This window comes from Passer montanus, unplaced genomic scaffold (genome assembly GCF_014805655.1).
Source record: "Passer montanus isolate IOZ18808 unplaced genomic scaffold, ASM1480565v1 scaffold38, whole genome shotgun sequence".
Classification (NCBI taxonomy): domain Eukaryota; kingdom Metazoa; phylum Chordata; class Aves; order Passeriformes; family Passeridae; genus Passer; species Passer montanus.
The window spans coordinates 1,195,273-1,221,477 of NW_024368596.1; the positions used below are offsets into that span (position 1 = coordinate 1,195,273).

At 47.1% G+C, this 26,205-nt stretch overlaps 2 protein-coding genes across 5 annotated transcripts; both read left to right on the forward strand.

Moving 5' to 3' along the window:
- Positions 1-750: 750 nt before the first annotated feature.
- Positions 751-12,721, forward strand: LOC120506203 (UAP56-interacting factor-like). Of its 2 annotated transcripts, none has more exons than XM_039717493.1 (9): positions 751-834; positions 3,103-3,246; positions 6,945-7,087; positions 8,352-8,473; positions 9,302-9,386; positions 9,808-9,851; positions 9,933-10,007; positions 10,643-10,833; positions 11,511-12,721. In XM_039717493.1, the coding sequence occupies exons 1-9, from the start codon at positions 825-827 to the stop codon at positions 11,528-11,530; spliced, it is 834 nt and encodes a 277-aa protein (XP_039573427.1). In that variant the 5' UTR covers positions 751-824; the 3' UTR covers positions 11,531-12,721. The 2 variants fall into 2 exon arrangements, with proteins under 2 accessions (XP_039573427.1, XP_039573428.1); XM_039717494.1 differs by having other exon boundaries at positions 10,643-10,754; positions 11,511-12,716.
- A 2,908-nt stretch (positions 12,722-15,629) lies between these two features.
- On the forward strand, positions 15,630-18,040 carry LOC120506264. 3 transcript variants are annotated; one of them, XM_039717654.1, is made up of 4 exons: positions 15,630-16,377; positions 16,439-16,777; positions 17,021-17,084; positions 17,530-18,040. In XM_039717654.1, the coding sequence occupies exons 1-4, from the start codon at positions 16,356-16,358 to the stop codon at positions 17,642-17,644; spliced, it is 540 nt and encodes a 179-aa protein (XP_039573588.1). In that variant the 5' UTR covers positions 15,630-16,355; the 3' UTR covers positions 17,645-18,040. The 3 variants fall into 3 exon arrangements, 2 of the variants coding, with proteins under 2 accessions (XP_039573588.1, XP_039573587.1); XM_039717653.1 differs by having other exon boundaries at positions 15,630-16,777; XR_005628466.1 differs by lacking the exon at positions 16,439-16,777 and having other exon boundaries at positions 15,639-15,796.
- Positions 18,041-26,205: the final 8,165 nt, after the last annotated feature.

The window sequence follows — 26,205 nt, forward strand, 5'->3', positions numbered from 1 at the left end:
GCAATTCTTGCCCTGATTGATCTGCTTGTAGAAATTTCTCTCCCATTTGAAGTGAAGGTGGAAAAAAACCACTGTATTGAAAACGCAGAACATGCAGACACTGTTCACTATTTATGTGGCCCCTATTACATACGTGGTGAGAAAGTTTATTGCACAGCATTTATCTTATGGAAACTTTAGAGAAAAGCATGCTCCTCACTTGATGCATGGCAGCCCTTTGGAAGATACTGTTCTCCTATCTCTTTTTTATTTCTTCACCTGTCTTTTAAAGTAGAGGAAGATGGTTTAGCTCACATTTTGTATTCAGACTGTAGAATAGCCTCGGTGCCATAACCAGTGCTACAGAGACTGAAAGATCCCTGAGTTGCGTGAGTGATCGGGATGCTGCCCCACGACCAGTCCCAAGTGGGTGCTTCCTCCTCCGGGCGCTCACAAATACGAGAACAGGCTTCATGCACGGATATGAGCCACGAGTATCTCTGTTCGTAGAGTTGCCTTGTTTTTCTGGTCTTCAGAAGGAAGCAAGGTCATTCCATCGTTCACATGGCTCAGAACTGACTGCCGCATTGTTAAGATACATCTGCTGCTGGCATGAACCCCGGAGGAGGAGGGTTCGGGGGGAGAAGGGGAAGAAGAGTGTCAGCCCGGAGGCTGGGGCACGGTGCTTCAGGCAGAGGGACGGAGGGGAGGCGCTGATGGAAAGGATCGCCGGGGAGGGAGCGGAGGGCAGGCGGGCAGGGCAGGGCAGGGCTGAGGCGGCGGCGGGGCCGCAGCCCGCGCCGGGCCCCGCGGCGGGGCCGCAGCCGGGCCCCGAGGAGATCGACATGTCCCTGGGTAGGTGCGGGGCGCTGGCGGGGCCGGGCCGGGCCCTCCGTGCGGGCGGGGAGCGGGGTGGCTGTGCGGGATGGCTCGGGCCGGGCTCGGGCGGAGCTGGCCCCGCCGTGCGGGTGCCCTGTGCGGGCGGCGGGGCCGTGTGCGGGGCCCGGGCTCGGCGCTGGGCTGGCAGCAGCCCGCGGCTCACGGGAGAGCGGCCCGGGGGCTCAGGCAGAGCAGCCCCGGTGACAGGGGAACGGGGGCCATGGCCTCGCAGGGCTATTTATAGCAGCTCGCTCCGATGCTCGCCATTCCTTTGGCACGGGGAATGTGGACTGAGCATAAACAACCAACAACCGCCCTGTCATGAACTCCCCAGGCCTGGATTCTGACGCATGGATGAGAGATCTTGGTGGATTATCGTGTTGGTGTCTGTGCTGTGAAAGGAAAGTCCACCAGAACCTTTTGTTACTGGATCAGCTTCCTAACTGAAACCTTGTGTCATTTCTTCCCAGCGAAGAGTCATTTGTTGGGAATGAGGAACATTTTCCACTGCAAACTCAAACTGATCCCTGGCTTATGCACCCTTATTTTCATGTTTCTATGAGGAGCTATAGCAACAGTGGATCCCTCATTTTTTATTTATTTTTCTCTCATAGTGTTGCACACCCTTTTTGCTGATGTGTGATGCTGCCTTTGCTTTTGCTCTCCCTTAGTGCTTCTCTCAGTCAGACCTCCTGTGGTCCAACTCCATATTCCATCCAGAATACACCTTACTCAGGGTAGAAGAGAGAATTGGAAAACAAGAGGCCCCTGGTGAAGAACTTTTTCCATCAGGTGGTTTTTCTATGCTTTCAGATACATTTGTGCCTTACATGAGTTAGCAGTCACAAAAAACTTCAGGAGCTGCTTTAAAGCTGCCCTGATAGATCTAATTCTGCCTCGAGGGCATAAATGTACCATAAGTGACCTCTCAGGATCCCCTTGCAGCCTTGTGTGGTAGTTCATTACAGTGCTCTGTTAACCCCATCGTGTTTATGGGCACAAAATGCAGCGTAACAACTCATGCCCAAACAAAAAAGACACTGAAAGGTGACAGATCAGGCACCTGAGCATTCAGCCCCTCTCATTTCCTCATGCTGTGGACAGCCCACCCTTGGATGAGTGGGGTCACCTCCCTGCAGAGCGTGCAGGGATGCTTTCAAAACGCTTCAAAGCATCCTGTGCTCCAAATCACACATGTCCCAAAGGCACATTTAGCTGAGACCATTAGCAAATTCATCCCAGGAACATGGCCCAGCATCTGAAAGAGAAATCACAATAGCAGCGTGTTCTTACATGTGCTCTTGTTTCTTTTCCTTGGGCTTTGTATTCATTTGGGCACAGGAGTTTCTTGATAGGAAATGACAAGGGAGTAGTGCTGGAGGTCTGATAATTCATGGAAAGCACCCCCTGAAAGCTGATGGTCCTTCTGTCCTCTGACTCCAGTGATACATTAAGGAGCTGCAGTAGCCACTGCCTGGGAAAGGGCCTGTTTTGGATGCTTCATTTCTTGCTAATTCATTCAAGTTAAAACATTCTGCCTGCAGCTTCACAGATGTGCCTTTATTATTTTCAATTTGCAAAGATTTGCAAAGTATTTTCTGGAAGATTTGAGGTTAAAAGAAGAAAATGTTGGAAAATATTAATTAATGAAGAGACGTCCCTTTGCCTTTGCCATTCCTCTTCATCAGAACAGCTTGAATTAAGAGGATCCCATTGATTGCAGACCAGCTGATTGAGATTGAGGGGCCTGAGCTGTTTCTTGATAGAGCTCTGCATCTGACAGTACTTTGTGCATGATCCAAGTAGCTCAACAGCTGTCACATCATCCCCCCTTTGGCCACCTTTCCTACACCAATTCAAGTCAGACCTTCTCAGAAAAGTTATTAGCCTAGCACTGAGCTCCTGGTGTCCCTGCAAAAACATCTTGCCTTAGGCTTGTGGGAAGCCTGCAGGATCAGATCCCTCAGTGGATGGGATCTGAAATCTCTGTCCTGCCCGTGGTGGGGACGTGCTGGATGGTGGCACATTTATAAATCATTTGCTGCACTCTAATCTCCAGCCTGCAGGAGCCCTGTAAATGGATCCTATACTTTCTAAGCTAAGCTTAATCTTTCATTGTCTGCCCAGCGTAGCTCGCAGAGCAGCAAGCTCTGTGTTTACCATGGACAATTCCGAGCACCCAAAGAGGGAATGACAATTGGTGGAAAGTGCAGTTTCTATGGGTTTCTCCTCATTTCATTCCAGATGACATCATAAAGCGCCACAGGAAAGAGCAGACAGATGCCAGCGCCGTGGGCGACAGCAGAAGGCAGCAGGTCAAGAACAGGAGTTCAGCCTCCGGCTATGGGCGGCCCCGATACCGAGCCTGGAAGCAGAGGAATTTGCAAGGTAGATGGGCACTTGAAGCAGCAGAGGCTGGCCAGGCTGGGAAATGCATTTTTAGCAAAATCCAGCTCTTAAATCCTTCTCCTGTCCAATTTCTGTGCGCGTATAAGATGCGCTCAGGCTCTGATTAGCTTTTCTCCCCGTAACAATGGAATATCAGGGCCCTTTCAGAGCATAATTCATCCATTTCTCTCCCTTCCACTCTCATGAATTACTAATTTAAAGTGACTTAATATCTATTCTCTATTCCCCTTGGCTTTGCATATTTTAATTATGCCTCTTCCTAATCCTCATTTTCCCAGAGCAGACTGAAATTATCCAAATTACCCCCTCCGTAACTGTATTTGATAGCTCAGTTATTGAAGCTAAATTGTCACTTTTGCCAAGCATGCTATTTTTATGATGAGGGTTTTTTTTATAATACTGAGTGATCACACCTTTGCTTTGTTCCACTGGCTTTTACCTACAAACCAAAGTTATCTGCTACATGAAATGACATCTCTATGAACATTTTTTTTTTAATTACTGCTAAGTCACTCCCTGAAGATTTTAGTGATATTTTGCAGAAGTATCTTTGCAGTCATATATTGGAGTGCCAATCACAGATCAGGACAGTGGGATCACTGGAAGCAATCCTGCCTCCCACCTTTGTGTTCTTGGTGACCACCACAGAGTCCCTTACAGAGGATTGTTCTAGTTCAAATCATAATGGTGATAAATGGCCTTAGCAAATTGATTTTTCTGTCAAAACCCACGGGCTTTGATGTTCTCCTGCACTCAAGCAATTACTGCACCCAGAGGCAAATCCAAGAAAATATTTTTTCCCTATTTCTTAGATGGGAGAGCTTTTCTGTTAATTTATATAATTATTCCTGCATTTCATAGGTTTTCAGGGAGTCTGAATTCAGCCCTGCCAAGTGCAGAGACCTGCCATGCTGTGTGGTGCTGATTGTCAGTAGCAATTTGGGGAAGCTCAGCATGACTGGGAATTTAGCCCATAATTCATCAGGGGCTCAGTTCACTTTGGTCCCTGCTGAAATGCAGTCCCTTCTGGGCTGAGATGTGATAACCATTATCAAAATGATGATCTGAGGAGCCCAGCACTGTAATGACAGAGGAGGGGGAAGGGTATTATGCTGATTAAACCAGCAAGCAAAGTGCTGTTAATCCCTCTTGGAATATGGCTTAAACCTTCTCCCTAGTGGGGGAAAGATGATTTTTAATGACAAGAAATTTGAATTTCAAATCTCCTTGGAGAAAAGAGTCTGTCAGACATGGGAACTTGTGCCCAGACTGGACTGGCTGAGCAGAGGTGCCTTTTGGCCATCCCAGGTGTGCTTAGAGCCAGGCTCTGAGCAGACACCCAAACACGGGGTGTGTGTGTAGGGGTTCTTCCCCAGCTGCTGACGCTGTGGGGTTTTATTGAAATGTTCTTACATTATTAAATATCTGCCAGACCTTTTGCAGACATGAAGCCTCCCATGTGTCACACTTCAGGACACAGATGACAGAGCGAGGCCTTGGTCCCCAGCTGGTGTGATGGGGTCCCCCTTGGAGGCTGATGGCTCTGTCATGTGTTATTTGTGTTGGGTGAGCTGTGCCTGAGTGCACTGCTGAGTACAGGCTCTCTAATAGGAACTGACTGACAGGGACACGATTTTCTAGTCAGGGCTGCCTTCTGCAGCAGTCCCTCCCATTGCCCTGATGGAGTATCCAGGAAAGGCAGCTGAGCTCAGTCTGTTGTCCTCTCCAGGGTGTAGGAGAGCTGTGCAGCAAAGCTGGGTGTCCAGGTGGAGAGCAGCCCAGCAAACAGGCAAGAGATTGGGACAGGCCCAGGGTGGGGGCTGAAGAGAAACAAGGCAGGGCATAAACAGACGGGGGGAATAGAAACAGGAGAAAAAATCAAAGGGACATTGACTACAGAAAGTCCACGTGTGGTCAAAAAGAAACAGTTTACTAAAATGGAATGTTTGTCACAAGAGGAACATTTACATATCTGTACTTCTGCAATGAGAGGGCATTGTCTGCAAAGGAAATAACAACTGTCCCCAGAGCCTGTGAACTGTGTTGTGTTTTTGTGCACGTTCCCAACCAGCACCTCTGGCCATGGAACACAAAGCACCCCAACATGGTGTTTGGTTTCTGCTTCCCAAGGGCCTGTCCTGGTGCCCTTCTGTTTTAGAGCCAGAGGAGCTCAAATCATCTTCAAGCATGTTCCAGTGTAAGCAGCTCAGGCTGATGCTGGCTGGCGTTACACCCTGAGGCTGGAGCCTTCATTCATTGTGGCAGTGGTGGCCCCTCAGAGAATGCCACTGCTGCCTCAGAACACTTCATTTCCAGTTGCTCCAAGGCAGTATAAATTGCTGTCACATAGCAGTCGCTGTAAGATCAATATATGCACCTCACTGCTCTGTGCTTTGTGTCAGTGAGGTTCTGCTGTGAGATCCAGGGTTTGAGTGCACTCCCATTGCACTCTGCCATGCACAGCTTTGTGCCTGATTTATTCACCCCCGAGGTGTGGGCACATCTCACTGGTGTAGCAGCTGTTGGGGGGAATGGGCTCAAAACAGAGGGGCTTCAGTGACCTTGCAGCTGGGGATAACAAAGTGTGAAGCAGCAGTGAAGGAAACCACACATCTACTGCTGTTTACCCTCTGTGTGCACTGAGAAGCAGAACATCTGGTTATAGGTAGTGGAGGTGTTTGGTGACTTGGACATGCTTGAGCTCCCTGCCTTGGTACAGAGATCAGAACACAGCATGGTGGTGACCCTATGCAGGCAAATCCTTGATAAACTGGTGTGAAGGGCAGCCTGGTGATTCTCCAGCAATTGGCCAAGCTTAATGGTGCTGGTGCCCAAGTGGCTGTGCTTAGGTGTTGCTTCAGGGATCTGCTGCTTTGTGAGGTAACAGAAAAAAAATTCCATCTTGGCATTCCAGCTGTGGGTTTGTGATTGTTGCTGTTGTGCCTGTGTCAGTTCACACAGTGACTCAGAAATTTGCTGTCTCATTACGACTACAGAATTTTATTATGTGGAGTAATTAGATTTGGAAGCACTGTGCTTCAGTCTGACAGGGCTTTCCTCTCGCTCAACACTTCAGCAGTCTTCAAAATCATCAGCAGGCTTCGGGGAGAAGGTTAAATGCAGGCCGAGCAGCGGGTGTGTGTGTATCATAAAAGAACAGCAGGGGACTTCTCCTTCGATACGAGGAGCTATGGTATATCAAGCTAAAAGCAAACAAATATATGTATATATATATGCAAAAATAAAAATTATACTATGATGTGGGCCCTCAGAGCTGTTTCAGGGTGCTGTGGGGTTGGCTTTGGGATAATCAAGTCACGTGTATATCTGTATCTAAATGCTTTTTCTGTTTCATAGTTAATTCATAGCAGTGTGAGCTCTGACAACAGATTGACAGGTCTCCTGATGTGGGTGTTCCTGTCTTTATGAGGAATCAGAATTGTAAAAGGCTTTTCTCTTCTGTATTCTTTCACATCAAATAATGTGTATGGCAGTCCTATATACAGTAAGAGTCCTAGAGAGACATTGGAAAAAATAATTATTTCATTTAAATCAGCGTGACTTTTGCACCACTATTTCTGTAGTATCAGATTAAGTTCATTTTATAATCTATTTACAAAACTATAGTCATAAACCAAATTTTGAAAGATGCTAAAGTAAGAGGGCTTTGTTTTTAGGACCTCACCGTTTCAGAAGAGGCTTTGGACAGCAGCAGTTCAGTCGGAGACAATTCAGGAATGCCCTGCCTGGTCACAAGAGGAGAGCAGCTGCTGCATTCGATGGAGTGAGCCCTTTAAATCGCCCGGTGTCGGCTCAGGAGGTAGGGCAGTAAGGAAGGTATGGCTTTTCCCAAATGTCATGTAGAAATCTGCTCAGTTTTATGATCCTGGAGCACCACAAAGAGCAATCTACATAAAAAACATCTTTTAATGCCTGTGCACAGCATTTGTATGCATAGGTGAGTACAGACATACATGAATATGGAATAGCAATTTTACAGTTAGTTTTATAAAGCTTCTGACTTAGCATAATTTTACTGATCAGTTCCCATGAGCTTTGCTAAAAAAGATTTTTTTTAATTGGTATGAAAAGGTTTAAAAATATTTCCATAAAAATTAATTCCATGGCATCTCATCTTACTATTATCATTTAGAGGAGGTGTGTTAAGATTCTTTGTTATATGTTCTCCACCTGGAGCGTTTTCCAAGTTCCTGTGAAGTCAAAGGACAGACTTGGTGACTTGTCAGGTGACTGGTTCAGAGATATACTTTCACCAGAGACACTGATTCTCAGTACTGTGACAGATAGTGTGAGAGGCAGCTGGGTTTTCCTGCACTGATGAAAATCCTCTCAGTTAGGAGGTCACACATGTTCAGTGAGCTTTTTAAAAAAAATGCAAGTGCTGAGCAGGATGGCACATTTAGAGAATGTGTTGTAGGGGTATAAATAAGAAAGCCCTAAACTGAGCATGCATGTGCAAGGAGTGAGGTTATTCCTGAAAAGAAAGACCAGGATGACTCAGATATTGAGTGTGGTTGGTATTTACAGAGTAATAAGCAGTTGCTAGGAGGCAGAATTCTACAGTAACTTCCACTTTGCAGGAATAAACCAAGGGGGAAGAATATGGAAATAGACCTCAGTTAGTTGGAACTAACATGATGGTAGCTGTCCCACAGAAATCACCAGGCTGGAACCTGGGGCAGTGTGTGTTGGAACTGCAGGTCCACCCTGCTGAGGGATCTTCTGCTGTGTTCCATGCATCAGGGTGTGGTCCAGGCAATGCATGTGTCCAGACAAGAAGGAGCTGATGACCAAAAGGAACCTGAGCAGGGCTGTGATGCACAGCTTCTGTGAGACTTGCTCTGCATGGACTGATCTTTTATTTTTTTCTTTGGTTTCTGCAGCATTAGAATGAAATGTTCCCCCTGGCACCTGTAGTTCATGTGCAGGAGGAGGCACACCCCCTGACTGATGGTGGTCAGCAGAGAGCAGATCCTTGTGTGCTGTCCCTTGCCCTTACCCCCTGTTCTTGTACCAAGATTGTGCTGCAGGTGACAACTGCTGAGGTCTCACTGCTCTTTCAGGGCACCAAGAGCAATGCTTTTGACAAAAGCAGCAGTGGGCAGCAGGAGGAACAGCCACAGCCATCTCCGGGCCCCAAGAGATTCAGAGCAGATGCTGCCAGCATCCATTCCCCAGGGAGAAGGTAAAATCTTCAGTAACTCTGGGTTATTTTGGTTTTCAGTGGTTTTTACCTGTGCAACTCATGAGATTTCTCTCTCTGTATGTGCCAGCTGGGTGTGGCTACAGCCATGTGCATGTGCAGCACCAGAAAAATACCCCTGGGTATGTTAGGAAGGCACCTGGAAAGAAAACAGTCTCATGCTCATAGTTAATAATGGCAATATTAATCTGTGATTTTTTTTCAGGAAGCACAGAAAATGTGACCTTTGTATTTTTAATAAACTTCATTGCTTTGGGAGACACTTTTGAAGGGTAAAATGGCATTTATTTTCATACAGGCAGGAAATACAGATTCCAGCCATAAGGAATGGGCAGAGACAGGGCGTCTGTCCCAGTGAGGGGCTGCAGGAGCAGACTGTGCCCCAGGAGCTGTGAGGAAGGCAGTGTGCCAGGTGCTGGGCACTGTCTCGGTGCCTGTCTCATCAAGATCATTATGTTCTGAGCTCAAAAGGAAGCTTCTTGCAATCCTTCATCTGCTCTGAGCAGAACAGGGACTGAATAACACTGAGAGGTCCTTGCTGACCTGGTTTTTTCCTATGATTTTCCTCCCATGTTTTTTGCTTTTAATGAGCAAAGCTTAGAACAAACAAACTGTTGCCTCATTTGCGCAGAAAATCAAGTTCCTCTGAAATCCTTTGCTGGCAGAAAAACCTGTTGGGCTGAACTCGGTAACACACAGCCTCATTTGCTTCTTACACTGCTTTTTAAGACCAGCTTGGGTTAAGTATTTTGGCATTAAATGTTAGAGAGACCTGGTATCACGCTCACCTCTGTGTCTCTCCTTTAGCAGCAGGCCTTTCCTGCTGAACAGGGGACCAGCGTTCCAGCAGAAGCGGGTGCAGCAGTGGTTCTTCAAAGCCCGCTTCCAGAGAGGGGTCAGTATTTGAGATTTTCCTCTGCAATCTGCTGGTAGTGACAAACCTTCACATTTTACCAGCCCAGTTGTAGCTTTGCTTCCTAAAGTAACTGGGAGAGAGAGGTGGAAGACCTGAACGCTGCATGTATTGGTAGGAAAGTATTTGCAGGCAGTTTTTAATGCAGCTTGGTATTCTGGCAGCTGGGTAGTAAATCCTGGGAGGGTGATAAAAATAAACCTTGCAGTTTATAGAGCAGCACAAGCAGGGCAAGGTAAAGGCACACCATACACATCACTGTGCCAGTGGGAAACCCCAAATTATTTTCTTGACAACTCACAAGGAAGGAGTTGTCAGATACACCAAACAAAATCCTGGGAAAGGAATTACTGTTTCTGAGAGCTAATTCTTTTAAGTAATTGCTTTTAAATATATTTTACAGCAGATGGATTCTCAAGGAGAAGGGAAACCGCCAAGGATGAGAAGGTAATTGGTGAACAAAGGCACAATGCAAATAGACAGTGCTCTTTCAGGCTTGAAGCTGGATAAATCTCCCTGTCTCGGCAGGTGGCAAGTGAAACCCAGCCCGGGAGCAATTCTGACGGTTTCTGTGGTTAATCCCCAGGCGGGCCAGCCCAGTCTGTAAGTAAATGAGGTGATTTGTTAGGGTGGGAGCCCTACAAAAGCCATTGCAAATCCTTTTAGCATTATTGCAGCTTCACTTCTGTAATGAGCGTGCAGTGAATGGTTCAGATCCAAACTGGTTAGCAAATGATGTCTGCTTCCTTTCCCAGCATATCAGAAGGAGATAAAAATCTCCTGTATTTACCTGTAATTACATGGTAATCTGTTATTACCATGCCCTCATTTGTTATGCAGAGTGAGGAGAAATGGAAGCACCATTGTGGGAAGAGGTGGCAGGCTGGTTGTGCTGGTTGTGGGGTGTTGGGAGAAACAGCCATGCCCTAAAGGGACACCTTGTGCTGGCTGTGTAAGAGGAGCTCAGAGGCTGGAAAGGGGCAGCTGCAGGACCTGGCACCCAGCTGGGGGCAGAGAGAAGGGTGGATGAGGGCACTGTGCATGTCCTGGGTGCAGAGAGCTCCCCTCAATAGCCTGGATGTGACAGTCCCCAGTGCTGGAACTCTGCCTGCACGGCTGCTCTCCTGGCTCTGCCAGGGGCCAAACCCACCATGGGACGGGTGGAGTGTGCTGGTTTGCAGAGGATGGGAAGTGCTGCCTTAGCATCCTGAGTGACAGCAGCTCTGTGCTTTCCCCAGGCCTGGATCCAAGCACCCATTCCTGCGAAGCCAGAGACCCCCAGCCCGGGTGGCCAAGCCCCAGCCCAAGGGGGTGCTGCTGAGGTTCAACTTCCGCGCCATGGCCAACCAGGTAGAGGATTGTCGACAGGACAGGAGGCACCTGGCTCCCTGCAGCAGCCCTGCCACTGAGCTGTTAACGTCACACTCAGGTTTCTGGGGCTGCCAGCTGGGTTTATCTAACACAACCTGGGAGGAAAGTCCCGTAGCTGTGTTGGCCAGGTTGCTCACAAAACTGAAGGCACTTGAGAAGACTGTTCAGCAACTACAGACTCAGCCCAGTTTTCCCCAATCTGATGGCCTGTCTTGGCCTGTCCATGTGCTTGCTTGGAGCAGGGAGGTCCTGCTGATGAGTAGTCCTGGCCAGAGGGGACTGTTTCACTGTCAGTGCTTCCCATTCCTCAGAGACACGTGGCACTTCTGGGCTTTGCTCGCTCTTTGCTTTGGTGCCCTTCTTGGTGTCACATTTTACACTGAAGTATGGTCCAAGAGCCCTGGGGCAGCTGAGAAATCCTGTTCCACCTTCTTCATTGCCGGCGTTTCTTGTCTGGACCGTTTGGTTTTACCTGATGCCTTGTGCTCAATTGCCATCTGCTTGCTCCTGTTCTTGCCGAGGACGCCCTGTGTCTTGGGGCTGGGAGCTGCTTGGAGGTTTTCCAGCCGCACACAGTCTGTCGAGCTCCCTGTCTCTGTGTGCTGAGTGGTTTAATTGACTAACCAGCTGTGAATCACCAGCCTGACTGATGGGCTCTAATCAATACCCTGCTACAAGTTTGGCTGTGCTTTGCCACGAGACAGGGGACTGACTCGCTCTCGCTTTCCCCTGCAGACCAGCCTGACGCTGGATGAGAGGTTCTCTGGTCTGAGGAATAAGAGGCGCTTTACAGCGGCCAGGAGCGCCGGACGGACGGTCACCATGCCTTAGGACCGCGTGCTCGTCACAGGGACTGCCTGTGACAGTCCAGGCTCCATGACAAGGCCTCAATAAAAGTTGCTAGATTCCCTTTGAGATAGCTGATTTGGCAATGTGCTGTCTCCTTCCTTACACACAGAGTGCATGAGTGATTGAGGGCAGGGATTAGGCAGGATGAGAGTTTACCAGAGCACAAGGCAGGTGGGACAGGGGCAGGGTGGTGGAGGGGGATGAGCAGAAATGGATTTGCTGGGAGAGCTCTGCTGGGAAGCTGTAGGGCTGGCACCAGCCCTGTCCCCCTGCCAGGGCACCCTGTGCTGAGCAGGGTGATGGCTGACAGCGGGAGGGTATCCCACGGAGACTTCTCTACATTGTCTGTGGGTGGGAGGGTTTGAGGATGATGTGCCTGCCCACACGTGAGACAGAGGAAAGTGGGGATGGTACAGCTGCCCACAATCACCAACATCCACCCAGCTGCCCAACTTGTGCCTGCAGGCATCCCTGCCCAGAGGTTTGCAGTGTAAGACCCCTCCACCTTGAAAATCTGTTGCTTTGCCCTGGCAGTCAGGCCTGAGCACCTTGCATTTCTCTGTGGATTGCTGTGCTGTTCTGACTGCTGCTGCAGGGATGGGGTGAGATGGGCCATGCCATGCTGCTGGAGTAACTGTCCCCAGCACGGAGCAAGACAGGCTGCCCCAGCCCAGATCACATTTTCCAGTGCTGAGTAGTTCTGCATTAGGGTTTTTGTAGTTGCAGCTCCACCCATGCTCAAAGCAGCAGCATAATCAAACCAGCAGCAGCACTCTGATAAACATTGGGTGAGATGTTAATGAGCTGGGTTTAGACATTTGTTAATGAAGCCCTGCATCAACCCTGAGTAACTGCTCCATTCTCCAACCACTGCTGGAACCCAGCACTGAACATGCTGGACACAGCCTGTTACTGGGCTCTAAGCTGTACTTATAACAGGAAATATTCGATAGACTGCTTTACTTTTTACACTGAGCATCTTTAACAAGAGACTGGACTTGGCATTGGTTTTATAGGAATGTGTGAAATGTTAGTTGACGAAGCAGTGATGTATGAGTCCAGTGCACTGAATAAAAAACTTAACTTGTCAAATGTCACCTCTGGTTATTTCCTTTCCTTCAACAGCTCTTTGGTGCAAGTTCATCTTCTGTGTGACACTACATGGCCTGGTGCAGTTTACTGCTTTAAAAGCTGGCTTCAAAGCAGTGTGAGGTTTTCAACAGGTATTTTGTAAAATCTTTGCTGTGATCTCTTATGCCTTGAATGTCATTGGCAAAATTATCAGAGCAGTCCTGGCTCTGGGTATATTAAAAATTAAACAAATGCAACCCAACATCCAGGTTAATGAACTCTGTAGGAGACATCACCCCTTCCTGCAAATAATCTGTATGTCACGGAAGTTAAAAAGTTGAACAAGAAACACAAATGGCAGTATCCCTGATTTCAGTTACCTCCTGACTGTAAATGTGGACAGAACGCGGCACACTCACTAGGAAAGCCCAAGCACTTCTTCAGTCAGGTTGCAAAGGGATGGAGCCATTCAGTCCTGAAAGAACAGCTGAGTGGGAAACATCCTTTTGCTCTTCAGATTGCATGTTGATTATATTCTCCAAAGAAACATTTTTTAGCAATCTGTACCTTATAATCTTTCAACCACTCTTTATATTGAGGGCTTAGGTGATAAAAACTGCTTTTTTTCCTAGCTTGATTCCCTTGCAGTGCTGGGTGACTTTTTATGTAGCAGGAGATATAAAAGGCTTTGCACTGAATTCACAGGCAGCCAAAATGCATAAGCATCACACAAAAAACATAGTGGGAGAGGGCACAGTGTGAGCTCAGCCCAACAGGCATAAAATACCCCATTATGCCACAGTACTAAACCCACAGAATAATTGTCTCTAACAGAATTATCCCCGCTGTTGTGCACAGGGTGAACTGCTGCACAGGGCTTGCCTGTCCTTTGAGAGGGTATTCATGTGACACAGTTCAGCTGCTTCCTGAGCCATCCCAGGGCACATGTGGCCTGTGCTCATCCAGTGTCTGACAGCTCCTGTGCACTGTGAGGACAGGTGGCCTGGCAGTTCCCCACCTGGGGAGTGGCAGCAGCTGCCTTTGGCCAGGATGGCTGCACACAGGCTGGGGCCACTGTGAAGGGGCAGCTCTGTGACCTGGAAAACTTCTGCTCTCTTTCACGCCAGGCAGCACCACCTCCAGAGTAACATCTCCAATGGTGTCTGAGAAGTTTAAAAATGAAGGAGCAACTGCACAGGGTTAGAAGAAAGTCCCCACAGTGCATCCCAGGGCAAGGGGACACCAGCATAGGTGTGTGGTGTGGCCCTGCTTGGTCACTGCACTGAACCCACACTACCACTGACCTGTGTCTTTAGCCACTTGCATCATTGCATTTCACAGCACTTAGTGGAGAATTCTTCCAGTATTGCTTTTTGCTTTCTATTTATCTGTAATTCCAAAGGTCCCCTACACTGCTTCACTCCTGCCAGCTGCAGAGCCACTGTGCCTCCTGCTCCATGTCTGCAGACAAAATCATCCTACAAACTTGGCCCAACACCAGTCTGAGTTTATTCCCACTCCACCCTCTGTGGCTGGAACCTCAAGCAAGGGCAGCAGTCAGCAGTATTTATGCAGGTTGGCCTGATTTTCGTGTTGGGAATCCAGGGAATGATTGTTTTTTTCAGGGCAAGAGCAGAAGCTGTGGCCCAGGCAGGCTGACTGGCAGATATTCATCTGAAAGCTTGAATGCCACAGCCCCCAGGAGTACCCAGAGCTGGGGCCAGAGGAGGCAGCCAGCCACACTGTCTGCAGGTGACAGTGGGACCCCTTTGCCCCACGGCTGCATTTTGCACACAGAGCTCCTCGCTGGAAGGGCAGTCTGTGTGCCAGGACAGGGCGATCCCCAAACCCGCACAGCGCTGCACTGAGCCCTTCACTGCTCAGGAGCTGCTCTCTGATCCTGGCTCACTGCTTCTGCTGAATGTCACCCAGACATCAGCCACACTGTATTTCAGGTCTGGTCCTTCAGTGATCAATAATGGCTCAGCTGTCTGTCAGTGACGTGTTGCTGGCTGAAGGCCAGTCTCTTCCATACCCCCTAGAGAGGGAATTTCCCTTAGATCCCCCAATTAGGCATGACATATGCATGCAAAAATAAACAAAAAACCAACCCAAACCGATTCAAGGATCTTGCTGAGGTTCAAGGCTTAAAAGCAGATTCTGCTCATCAAACATATGACAATTGCATTAAAATGTGGGTCTATGAGGCTTTCTTTAGCATTTCCTAAGCACAGCTCAGAGCAATTTTTGGAAGAGAAATATGCAACAATGACTGACAAGGACTGATTGCATGGTAGGAGAGGTAATTCTGCATGCACCCAGTATGCCAGCAGCTCTGTAGCATTTTATTCAGGTAACTGGGCCCTGGCCCTCGCAAGGGGCTTCTGATTTATGTCTGTGCACTGCCCTTTCCCATTCTGAGCTCGGCGCATTCGTGTCTGTGGGGCTTTTGCGAGCGTTCCTTCACCCATTTCAGGGCGAGCCGCTCGCTCGTCTGCCTTTGTTCAGCCACAGACAATTCGCGGGTGATTTTTGTCGCTGCCACACGCGGGGATCCGTGGCCGGCTGTGCCGGTGCCCGGGTTTGCGAGGCAGAGGCCACGGAGGCTCCGCTGCTGCCGGCACGGGAGAGCTGCGGGCCTGAGCAGCGGCCGCTGCTGTGCGGGGCCGGGGCAGCGGCGACGGCAGCGGCGAGCGGTGCGTGAGGGCAGCGGCAGCGCCGAGCGGCCCCGGGGCCGGGCAGAGCCGCGCTCGCAGCGGGGCCGGGGCTGCCGAGCCGCTGCTCCCCGCGTTCCTGCGGCTCCGAAGTCTCTCGGCAGCCGCGCCCTCCCGAACGGCGCCCGCCACGGCCGCTCCCGTCCCGGCTACGGGACCCTCCTGCCGGGCATCCCCCGCTCCCGGGATGCCTCCGTTGCCAAGAGGATCCGTTTCAATGAAAGAACTCCTGCTGGGATATTGTGAAAGCAGAACGCTCTCTCGGGGCTGCCTCGTTGCTTGGGATTTTCCAGCAGAAACAGTTTGTTTTCCTGATAGCATCTGGTTAATTTTACGTCTCCCGTTGCAGGGCACCTCAGGCGTGGCTAACGAGAAGCTCCTCCTTTAGTGAGTGGAAAGGAACCTTTGGTGTGTTGTAACCGAGTGCCAGCCTGGTGAGCTGACCGAAAGTTCCTGTCAGTGTCTTTGTAGCAGCAGAAGCTGAAGGATCCCTGCCTGTTTTCTCCTCTTCTGTTGAAGAGCTTTTGAACAGCTGCCAGAATGATTTTGCATACTGAAGATTGCATGATGGTTTTAGCCACAGTGGAGAATCTAATTCACAAGCATAAGTGGCAATGTCTGCTTTAGCCTACTGTTAGTTTGCACACCCCAGAATGCTATTTCTCCTTAGTGCAGCTGGATGTGTACCTGAGGATAAATAAGTCATAAATGTGATACAACTTCTTGTCTCTCACGCTACTGTTTGTCCACAAAGCACAGAAGCTGCATCAGGAGCTCCTCTAGCTCTGTCTGTCTCCAAAGAGGAGGCTAAAGAGCAGAAAGACAAGAAGGCTGGGGAGGAGGAACAAAGTGAACTTCCCTCTGTTCTTGGAGACAACATGAACTTGAAGATGGTGGTGAATTTCCCACCATTCTGGAAGATGACAGCAAGGCTCCAGCAGTGTGGATGGAGGACAGGGAATGTCTTGCAGTGTGGGATGAGGAGTGGGAATGTCTTGTCGCATGGGAAGAAGGAGAGCAAAGATCTCACAGTGTGGGAAGAGGAGGGCAGACAGCCAGCAGCGTGGGACCAGGACGGGAACATCCAGTGGAGTGGGAAGAGGACAGCAAACATCACACCATGGGGGAAGGGGAGGAACAGCATCTCTCTGTGTGGGAAGAGCACCATGAACATCCCTCTGTTTGGGAAGAGGATGGAGAAGCACTGCCTTTTTGGGAAGAGGACAGTGAGCCTCCCTCTGTCTGGGAAGAGGGCATTGAACCTCCCTTTGTCTGGGAAGAGGACAGTGAACCTCCCTCTGCTGAGGCATCATGGGCTGAGTATTCTGACAGCAGCACAGCCTCGCAGCCAGAGGGGAGAGGAGAGAGGTGCCTGCTGCAGCTGAGCACATCTGCTCTCTGTCTTGTCTGCCAGAGCAGGGTGTGGGGGGTGTGTCTGAGCATCAGCTGTGCTCAGTGTTCCTCTGCAGCTGAATGTCACAGAGTCCTTTACTGCTCTTGCCCACCTGAGTACAAGGGGCTCAGAGCCCCAGAGAGTGCAGCTGCATTTTGGCTCTGCTGCAAGGCAGGATCTCCCTCTTGGAGTGACAGTCTTTCCTGTTGTTTTTTCAGGGAACACTCTGAGCGTGGGGGAGCCTGCCAAGAAACACACTGAAGTTGAGCCAGTTGGCCAAGGGTAAGTTCAAGTCAGTGACTTCTTGGCAGTGATATCTTTCAGAGCAGGACATGCTGGTGTGGTCTTAATCTCTAAAAATGTTAATGCATCAGCTGGTGGAGGCTGCCATTATTGAGGCCCAGTTTATCTCAGTCCCAGGTTAGAACAGTAACACTGTTAAGCATTTTTTTCCATCCTACATTTCATCCTGAAAGGATACTGCAAGAACTAATTAAGGAGAGACCTTGCTTGGGATCAGTTTTGGGTTTTAGTCCTCCTGCAGCGAATTCACAGAGGGAGAGATAAATGTGCAGATTCCAAGGACAGTGTAGCTACAGGAATGTATCTCCATTTTACTCTGTGTTCATTTGCAAATGACTGGAAGCAAAACTCCTCTGTAGTCTTTTCCATAAGGTAATTTAGCTGTAAGGTAATTAATCTCCATGCCATTGTCTTCTTCTTTCAGCTGCCTTGTTGATGAAGATCTCTGGTTGGCGATGGAGTGCATGTATGGAGGAACTTCACAGGATGTTGTAAGACATAGAGGTCTGGCTGAAGGAGGAATGGCAGCTGTGAGGTGAGGGCTCCTGCTTGTGCTGCCCATGGCTTGGACATGATGGTCCTTGGAAAGAGATGGTGAGAACAGGAATGGCTTCATGCTCAGAGCTTTGTTTCTCTGTTGTTTTTATGCCCTGGAGAAGAGACAGCCTCTTAAATGAACTGCCTGTCAGTATCCCTGCACTTCTGCTCTTTCTCTTCTAGTACTTTTTCATACTATTGTACTGTCACTCTTTTGATTCTGTTGCTGTTCTCAACTTTGCCTTGGACCCTTTGTCTGGAGTTTGCACTGCACTCCTTGCTGGTCAAAGCAAAGTTGCTGGTGGCATAATTTGTAAACTGTACTTTCTTCTGTTGTATATTCAAGTTGTTAATTTTTATCCTTGTGTTTTTTGAATAAAAACTCTGTTAAACCTTAACTCCTTTGAAGTGTCCCATCTTTATCACCTTGTGATTCAGCTGACTGGAGCAATGTGAGGGGAGGGTGGGCCCAGCCATGCTCAGAGCTGAGTGCCAGCAGAGCCCAGAGCAGCCTCAGCATCTGCAGAGGCGGGATGGAGGGAGACCCTTGTAGCCTTCTCGAGTGCATCTGATTCCTGTTTACAAACTCTGGGTGGTGAAAAATGCCCCTGGTGCTGGAAGAAAGGGGCCTGGGGCCAGGCCCAACTGTTCCATACAAAGGAAAAGCTCAGCCACTGGCCGCGAAAACCTATACCTTTATCCCCTCCCACTTCGGCCGAAACCTTGACTCATAAGCCGAGTCAAAAAAGGGCAGGGGAGGAGCTCGGGCCGCTCCGTCTCTGCCAACCCGAGTGTCCTTTGCGCGGTTCTGAGCCCCCCGGGCTTTGCTGGCCCCACGGGTGTTTCCGTGGTGCTGGCTCCCCGCAGCCCAGGCCCATCCCGGCACAGGGGGATGCGATCCGGGATACACATTTGGTGGCCACCTGCGAGCCAAGAGAAGCATCGGTCTGAGCTCGCCGCCCGCCCTGTCCTCCTCTGCCCTTCTCCCTCCGGCCCCGCCGCTCACCGGGGGTGCCCGAGCAGGTTCTCCCGAAGCCGCCGCTTCCCAGCAGGGAACGCAGCCCGTACTGCTCCTGCGGGGCCTCCTTCGCCTTCCCCGCGGGCCACACGCTCTGTCAGCGTTCGGCCCAGCTCCAGCGCCCGCCTTCTCCAGCGGGGTGCCGAGCGGCGGAGCTCGGGCCGGGGACCCCGGGAGGTGTCCGCAGCTCACCTGTGTCCCCCCTGGAGCCACGGCGAGCCAGGCGGGGACAGGCGGGACAGCTCCGGGTGGCATCAGCTCCACCGGTGCCCGCCCAGCAGCGCCGCAGCCAGAACGGCCAGAGCCGGGCGGGGAGGGAGCGGCGGGTGGAGCGGGAGACCGCGAGAGGGACAGGGACCCTGGCAGAGGGACGGGACCGGGAACGGGAGGGTAACAGCGGCAGCGGGGCGCTGGAGGCGCAGCCGCCGCCTCCGCGGGGCTGCCGGAGCGCCGAGACCGTGCGTCCGCTAGTTCGAGTTCCTGTTAGTCCGTGTGTCCATTAGTCCGTGTGTCCGTTAATCCGTGTGTCTGTGTGTCAGTTGGTCCGTTTGTCTTTTAGTCCGTGTGCCCGCTGGTCCGTGTGTCCGCTAGTCCGTGTCCGTTAGTCCGTGTGTCTGTGTGTCCGTTAGTCCGTGTCCGTTAGTCCGTGTGTCTGTGTGTCCGTTAGTCCGTGTGTCCGTTAGTCCGCGTCCGTTAGTCCGTGTGTCTGTCCGTTAGTCCGTGTGTCCGTTCCCCACCGGCCGAGCCCCGCGGGGCCGCTGAGTTGGGGAGGACCCTCCAGGCTCGTCCGTGCATCATTTATGCATCATTTGAGCTTAATTAAAGACGCCGTGATTGACGAATCGACAATGAATACCTGCCCCCGTTAGGTTTTTAAATATCTCCTGAGAGGCTCGATGCCTTTATGGGGGCCTACACTGGCTGTTCTACACTTTCTTGAATGTAAAAATCCTTAACTGATTGTAGGAATTGTAACCGTGGCAATGCACAAACATGCCATGAGATGGCGAGTTGTGACTGCATTGGGCTCCTCATACTCGTCTCGAAACTCCAGCGAGGCAGACACCGGGAAAAAACATATTATGATCGCTGGGATGGGGAAGGAACGTTCACAAAACTAATCTAATGTTCATTTTATCAAGATTAAAAATAGTTTTGAATCTATTCATTTTCTCTGCATTTTAACTTGCTGGGGTTCTCTGACACACGAGAGCTATTTTCCACAGTAGTTTCTGGTTTGTTTTAAAAAGTAAAAATAAAAATTGAGGCAAAACCTGATATTCTGTTTCTTAAATATATGCTAAGTATTTTGGGAACTACTAGTTAAAGTAAAAATTAATGAACCTAAGTTTATTGTTTCTTTTTGTGGGAGACACGAGTCAAAAGCTGGAGACCAGTGACTGTATTCAAGAGTAGAAATATAAGAACATTCCTACCTCTCCATTGCCATTCCTGTCTGATTCTTACACCATCATTCTCACCACTGCAGGAAACCTGTTCAGTTTTGGCCACAGGTACAATTATTTTCAAGATAAATTACTTATCAAAATGTGAGGTAATATAATTATTGAATAAAGGCAATTATTACACATCTTACAGAGCTAACATTTCAACAGAAAGGGGACTGCATTCTACACTTTATTAAGCCAAGTCTTGATCAAAACACTTGAAGTCAGTTTAACAAACAATGTCAAGGCTGTTTATCAAACTAAAACTGCTGAAAGGCAAGGCAGGGGAGAGCAGCTGTAAGAACTTGGAAGTAGCAAGAGTCCAGGTTAGGAATCAAGAGAGAAACCCTGGTTACAATAAAGCCTCAGGGAATTCTGCCTTCAATTCCCATGGCTTTCACTTGCATGTCGTGTGAACGACCTCTGTCAACATTTATCCCTGCCCATGTTTGCTACTTTCTCCTCAGGAAATGTCTTTGCAGTTCATCTTGTCTGTTAGGATTCATTCTGTACAACAGAAATCCCCTCAAACTGCTGAGACCGAGCTCCTCCAGCAAGGAATAACATTCTCTACACTCTGTGAGTCTGAGTGACAGCCAGTATCACAGTACAGTGCATCCATTCACGAACATTTACATCATTTATATCCAGCCCTTCATCTTTCAGCAACACTTAACTGGCTCGGTGACTAAAGAGCCCTGCCAGCCCCCGGTGACAGTGACGGGCAGTGATAACCAGCCTGCTGACAGCCTGCCTCACGTGGGCTTGTTTAAAGAGATCATCAGCAATCCTACACCTCCAGTACAGCTCCACTGCTGCTGGCTTCTCTGAGGTAGACCTTGAAGGTCAAAGAAAACATAGCTCTGTTTTTGGGATAATAGGGGTGTCTGGCTGCCTTTATTCCAGTCCATGATGAGTGTCGAATCAACTTCAACACAACCAGGGTTTTATTAGGGCTGGACTTCAAACGTCATAAAACATCAGCTGCTCACAGGAAGCTGAGCTGCTGGTGGTCTGCCTCACTTTCTGTGAAAAGACAGGACAAATTAGGAGAGGTTGTGCTCTAAATTGCTAGAGAACATAAAATTATTTACTTGTTCATCATTTGTCAACTCCCTGCTTCCTTGTATTCTGCTTTCTCTTTACAGCATGAAATGCTTCACTTCTGTTTGAGTACATACAATATATATTCATGGAAATCAACATCCACAGGCCTTTTTTCCACAGAGATTTGAATAAGGTGCAGTTATATCTACATGTTTTATATTTAAAATACTCTATTCTGTCCATTTCTGAATTATTCAGTAATAGTTCTCTTTAGTTACAAGAAACAAAACCTTTCTATTTATGCACAGATAGCATTCCATTAACTGTAGTTACATTTAATCTTTTTGCAATTAAAACATTTAATCCCAAATGCTAAGAAGATGTCTTTGGAGACCATTAATTTGAAAATTTGTTTACAATTTTTGAATAGGATCTGAGGATGCTAACTTTCAACCCTGAGAAAACCACCTCACTTTTTATTTAAATTAAGCTTTCATGGACTTAAAATCCAATTTAAATATTCATGACAAATATGCTCCTTGTTTGGGGAAAAATGCATGCATTAAAAGGCATGCTGATTAAACTGAATGTAGGTTTAATGGAAACAGGTAAACACTTGATTAGTGGCCAGTAAAAATCAGTTTTAATTTACATAAAAACTCATCTTCTCTTTGAACCCAAGGTCTAGCTCATTTAACTTTATGTTGCTCGACATAAATAATTTTAGTATTGTTATATCATTGCTAATGACTTTCAGCAGATTCTCATCACATATTCTGACACAGGGTTTACAACTTTGATGTTAAAAGAGAAGTTAAATACTAAAGGATGAAGAAAAAGTTTTTTTTTTGCTACATATTTAATTTTTAAATTGTTTGTGCTAAACTGTCCGTAATTGGGTTTTTTTTGAAGTTCTTTGTTTGGAAATAGCTCTTGCTTAATCAGCAAGCCTGGTTTAACACATGAGATTTGCAGATAACAGATATCCAGTAAGAATGAGTTCAATATGCTGCTCTCAGTCCCAGCCATGCAGCAAGGGAACAATGTCAGCCAGTGAGGAGCCACCTGTGTGTGTGTGAACACAGACAGTGCCACTCGCAGCTGTCATCAATTTGCTGCTTGTGGCAGAAATAACCTGACACCCCAAGAAAATGATTTGGCAAAAAGGAAACACTTCAGAGTCATCACTCATGGCTCCAGCAGAGCAGAGCTGACTGGGAAAACAGTTTGCTGTTGTTTTTGTTTGTTTTTAAACTGAGCATTTGTGCAGTGGCATCTTTCAGTTTAGGACTCCAGATATATCAAACAAAACAATAAGTTTTAGCATCAGCTATCAAATTCTTATTTAATATGTAGGGTTCCGAATTCAGCAATGAGACAAATCTTCCATTTTGCCAGAAATCAATATCTAATTTACCTTAGCAGTGCTTCAGAAACATTGGAAGTTATCACTAAAGTGGGTATCTGTGCTAGCTCATTCACAACTTGTAACTCAAAAAATCTATTTTAAAGACATGCTATGCAGTATAAAATATTACACACAAATGAGTTTGAAACAACAGGAATATATTTCATTAGCAACTCTCATTTCAGAAAGATCATCTTGTCTATGCATTAATTCCACTGCCCTTTGTGCAAATGAATTTAGATCCCCTGTGCTCTGGGTCAGTGAAGCACTAAGGCCTGAACAACAGACTCAAGCCAAAGCTGACCTCTAGATGAACTTTCCAACTAAATGTTAAATATAGTTGCTCATTAACAAAGTATTGTTATATGTGTTCATTTATTAGCAAAACGTGATCACCTTTCTTTATCTAGAAACAGGACAAGGCTACAACTGGCCTGATTAGGTGGTATAGGATCAAAAACAACTCCCTTGGATCCTCCTTGAGCCCTGGCCAGGCTTTGGGAGAAGCTGACAGGAAAATGAAATTAGACATTATGTCAGTTGGTTTGTTTAGCAGTGTAAAACCCAGGCCACTGTCCCAGCAAAGTGGGGGAGCCTCGTGGGCTGCAAAGGAGGAGGCACTGCAGGAGTTCCCAGCTCCTGGCGTGGTTCTCCAGTCCTTGGCTGTGGCAGCTTCCCCCAGAGCTGCTGTCTCTTGGGCTTGGATGATGTGTGATGGATCATCCTTCATCACTGTAGGCATTCTTTCCTAGCAATGATTAGCATTGCTCAGCTTGTCCCTTTGCAATTCTTTGCTCATGGTTAGGTGCCTTGCTTAGCTTATCCTTTTGTGATTCTTTGCAGTTTTACATCAAGGTAATGCCACTGTTCCTTAAGTTGGTGTCTGTGTCTCTGACTCTACCCACTGGCAAAAGTCACACATACATTTTCCACTCAAAATAAACATTTTTGTTTGTTTCATTGTAGTGTGAAAATTAGGTTTATTACAGCAGTGAGCATTTTAAAGATCTAATGATTGGTTACATTTTGTTTTTTCACACATCCTAAAGTCATTTGACTGCATTTAACCATAGAAAAATCTATCAGTAGCTTCCAAATAGATTATGAACTACTTAGTAGATTTTTGCTCTTACCTATCACTCAGTTAAAATAAAATATTCTTGACTCTCCAAATTAATTTTATGAACACCCGGAGAGGAACTCTACAAATTTTCTGTATTTGATGCTTAGAGATGTTTTCTCTTGGAGATATAAAATCATAACCAGCATAAGCCACAAGGTGACACTTTAGGACTACTGGAAAGAGATTATCATCATGACAAAATAAAAAATTTTGACACTGGAATGAACTGGGCCAATTATGAAGTACACAGCAAGTGTGAAATTGGTCTAGGTCTTTTCTGAAGGGGATTGATTGCTTGGCTGCAAAGAGGCAGGCAGCCAAGTGCTGTATTGACCCACAAGAAGAAGAAAAGAACTCAGAAATTTTTTATTGAGGGCTCTGCTTTCCTGTTGTCAAACACATAAACCAGTTTTATTTATGGAGATTCAAAGCAAATCAGAACAGTCTACATAACTTGAAAGTCTAGCATTTTCAAGGAGAGCACCCCCAAACTTGGCACTTAGAAGTGGCAACATGAAATAAATGTGTGTGTAGCTGGAAATGAACTATACATTCAGCAAGTCTATAGATCACTGACACTTGTTTCAGCAGCTGTTCTCTAATATGCCTCAAGTGAAAGAAACTAAGTCAGAGGATATCATTTTACAATGTGCCCCGTAGACAGCTCTGCCACGAGCTACACAATCAATACTGGGCTCTAACAGCTAAGTTGTTATTAGAAAACTCTTATTCAATACTAACCAATCTTTCTAGCCACCAGTTCTTAGAAAAATCTTTGATGTAATTTCCTTAAAACCCCTACTTTTCTATAACTAATAGTGTCATAAATATTGAGCACAAATATATACATATTTCAAAACAAGGAAGAAAAACCACCTGAGAATATACTTCTGATTCTTCTTCATGTCTTTTCCAGACCTTGATATAGTTTCCCAAAATTATATTCCTCCAAGATGCCAGCATAGGCAAAATTTATACTCTTGAAATAAGGTGCTCATGACATCCTAACAAAGTGCCCCAGGCTCCTCCGCTGAGCAGGAACTAGAGTTCCCCCGTCACTGCTCTGTCAAGTGGTCCTGGAGTTGTTTAAGTTGAAAAAGCCACCTGAGGTTATGTAGCTCTTTGAAGAGGAGATGGACATTATTTTGCTGTTTGTTTATTGCTAACTTTCTACCAACTTGATTGTCCTGCTGAGACAGGCAAAGAGATAAGGGACTTGGAAATTTTTAGGACATTATTCTACTGTGTTAGAAAGCACAGTGCAAATCTATCCCAAGAATTTTTCCTAAAGCCACAGCACCTGTAAGACAACGGTGTGTAAAAGAAAAAGTCAAGATACAATTTTTTAAAACTCTGAGCATTCATAAAAAAGCAAAAGTAAACAAGACTAACAATACATTTCTTGGGTGTGGATAAAAGTTGAAGAACACAGAAATACCATTTATTCTCTGTAAATCTGACAGATTGATAGATTTTAAAACACTTATTTTTTTAATGTTAATTTTAGTGCATTCTTGTTTACTAGGAAAGTTTTCTTTCCCTACTGGTTTTGCCATATTCCATTCAAGAGCTACAGATTTTCTTTTTCCTCCCATTTCCTACAAGGAATAGACTATTATGGCAGACTTTTGTTTATTTGTTTATATACCTTTACATTATTAATAAGCCCTGGGAAGAGGGTTTGTTACTTAAGCTCCCTCTGCTGGCTCTCCAGCAGCAGAAACACAACAAATGAAAGGTTTTTCTCTTGCTCTCCATTTTCATTAGTGTTAGAGCTGGGGAGCTGCAGTTGCCAAAGTTAGCACTTCCCCACAAAGGAAGTGAGGAGGATTTAGAATACCAATGTAATCAAGAGGCTAGAGGAACTAGGGACAGCAGTATCATGTATAAAATATTACTTAGGTAAGTCTGTACTTACTGCTTGCAGCACTCAGCTTCAAGGAAGACAGCCACAAGCTGAGAAATGCATCTCCTTCCACACTGCATTCTCACCTGCTTAGGGTTTAAATACCAGTTGTGTTATTGATGCGCATAATTTGTCTTGTTCTCTTATTAGGCAAAGCTTTCTCAATTATGAATATTTCACTCCCACCATTTCAAAATGTTACCATAGTGCACAATATATACTTTGAATATTTAGGTCCTCACAAAGGCTTTATACAGACTTGGCAGTTTCTCAGACTGGAATGAGTACAGCTGTTCACAATTTGAGAGTGCATCTTTAGAGAATAATCACATTTTCAGTTGCTCATCTGCAAGCTTATTTTTACAGCTTGTGGCAAAATCTAACCTATGACATCTTGTGGAGTCTGCACCCTATAGTTATCAGAATATTTTCCACATATTTTCAAGCATTTTAGTTATTCACAGTCCAAATAAAACATAGGCACTGTCCCGCCTTGAAATCTCCAGGAACATCCACTGTCTTTGATCTTTGAGTCAGATTCCCTCTAATTCAGGCACGCCTGTTAAATGGTCTCTGGGTGGGCATGAAGTCACATCAGGCTCACTGACAGAGG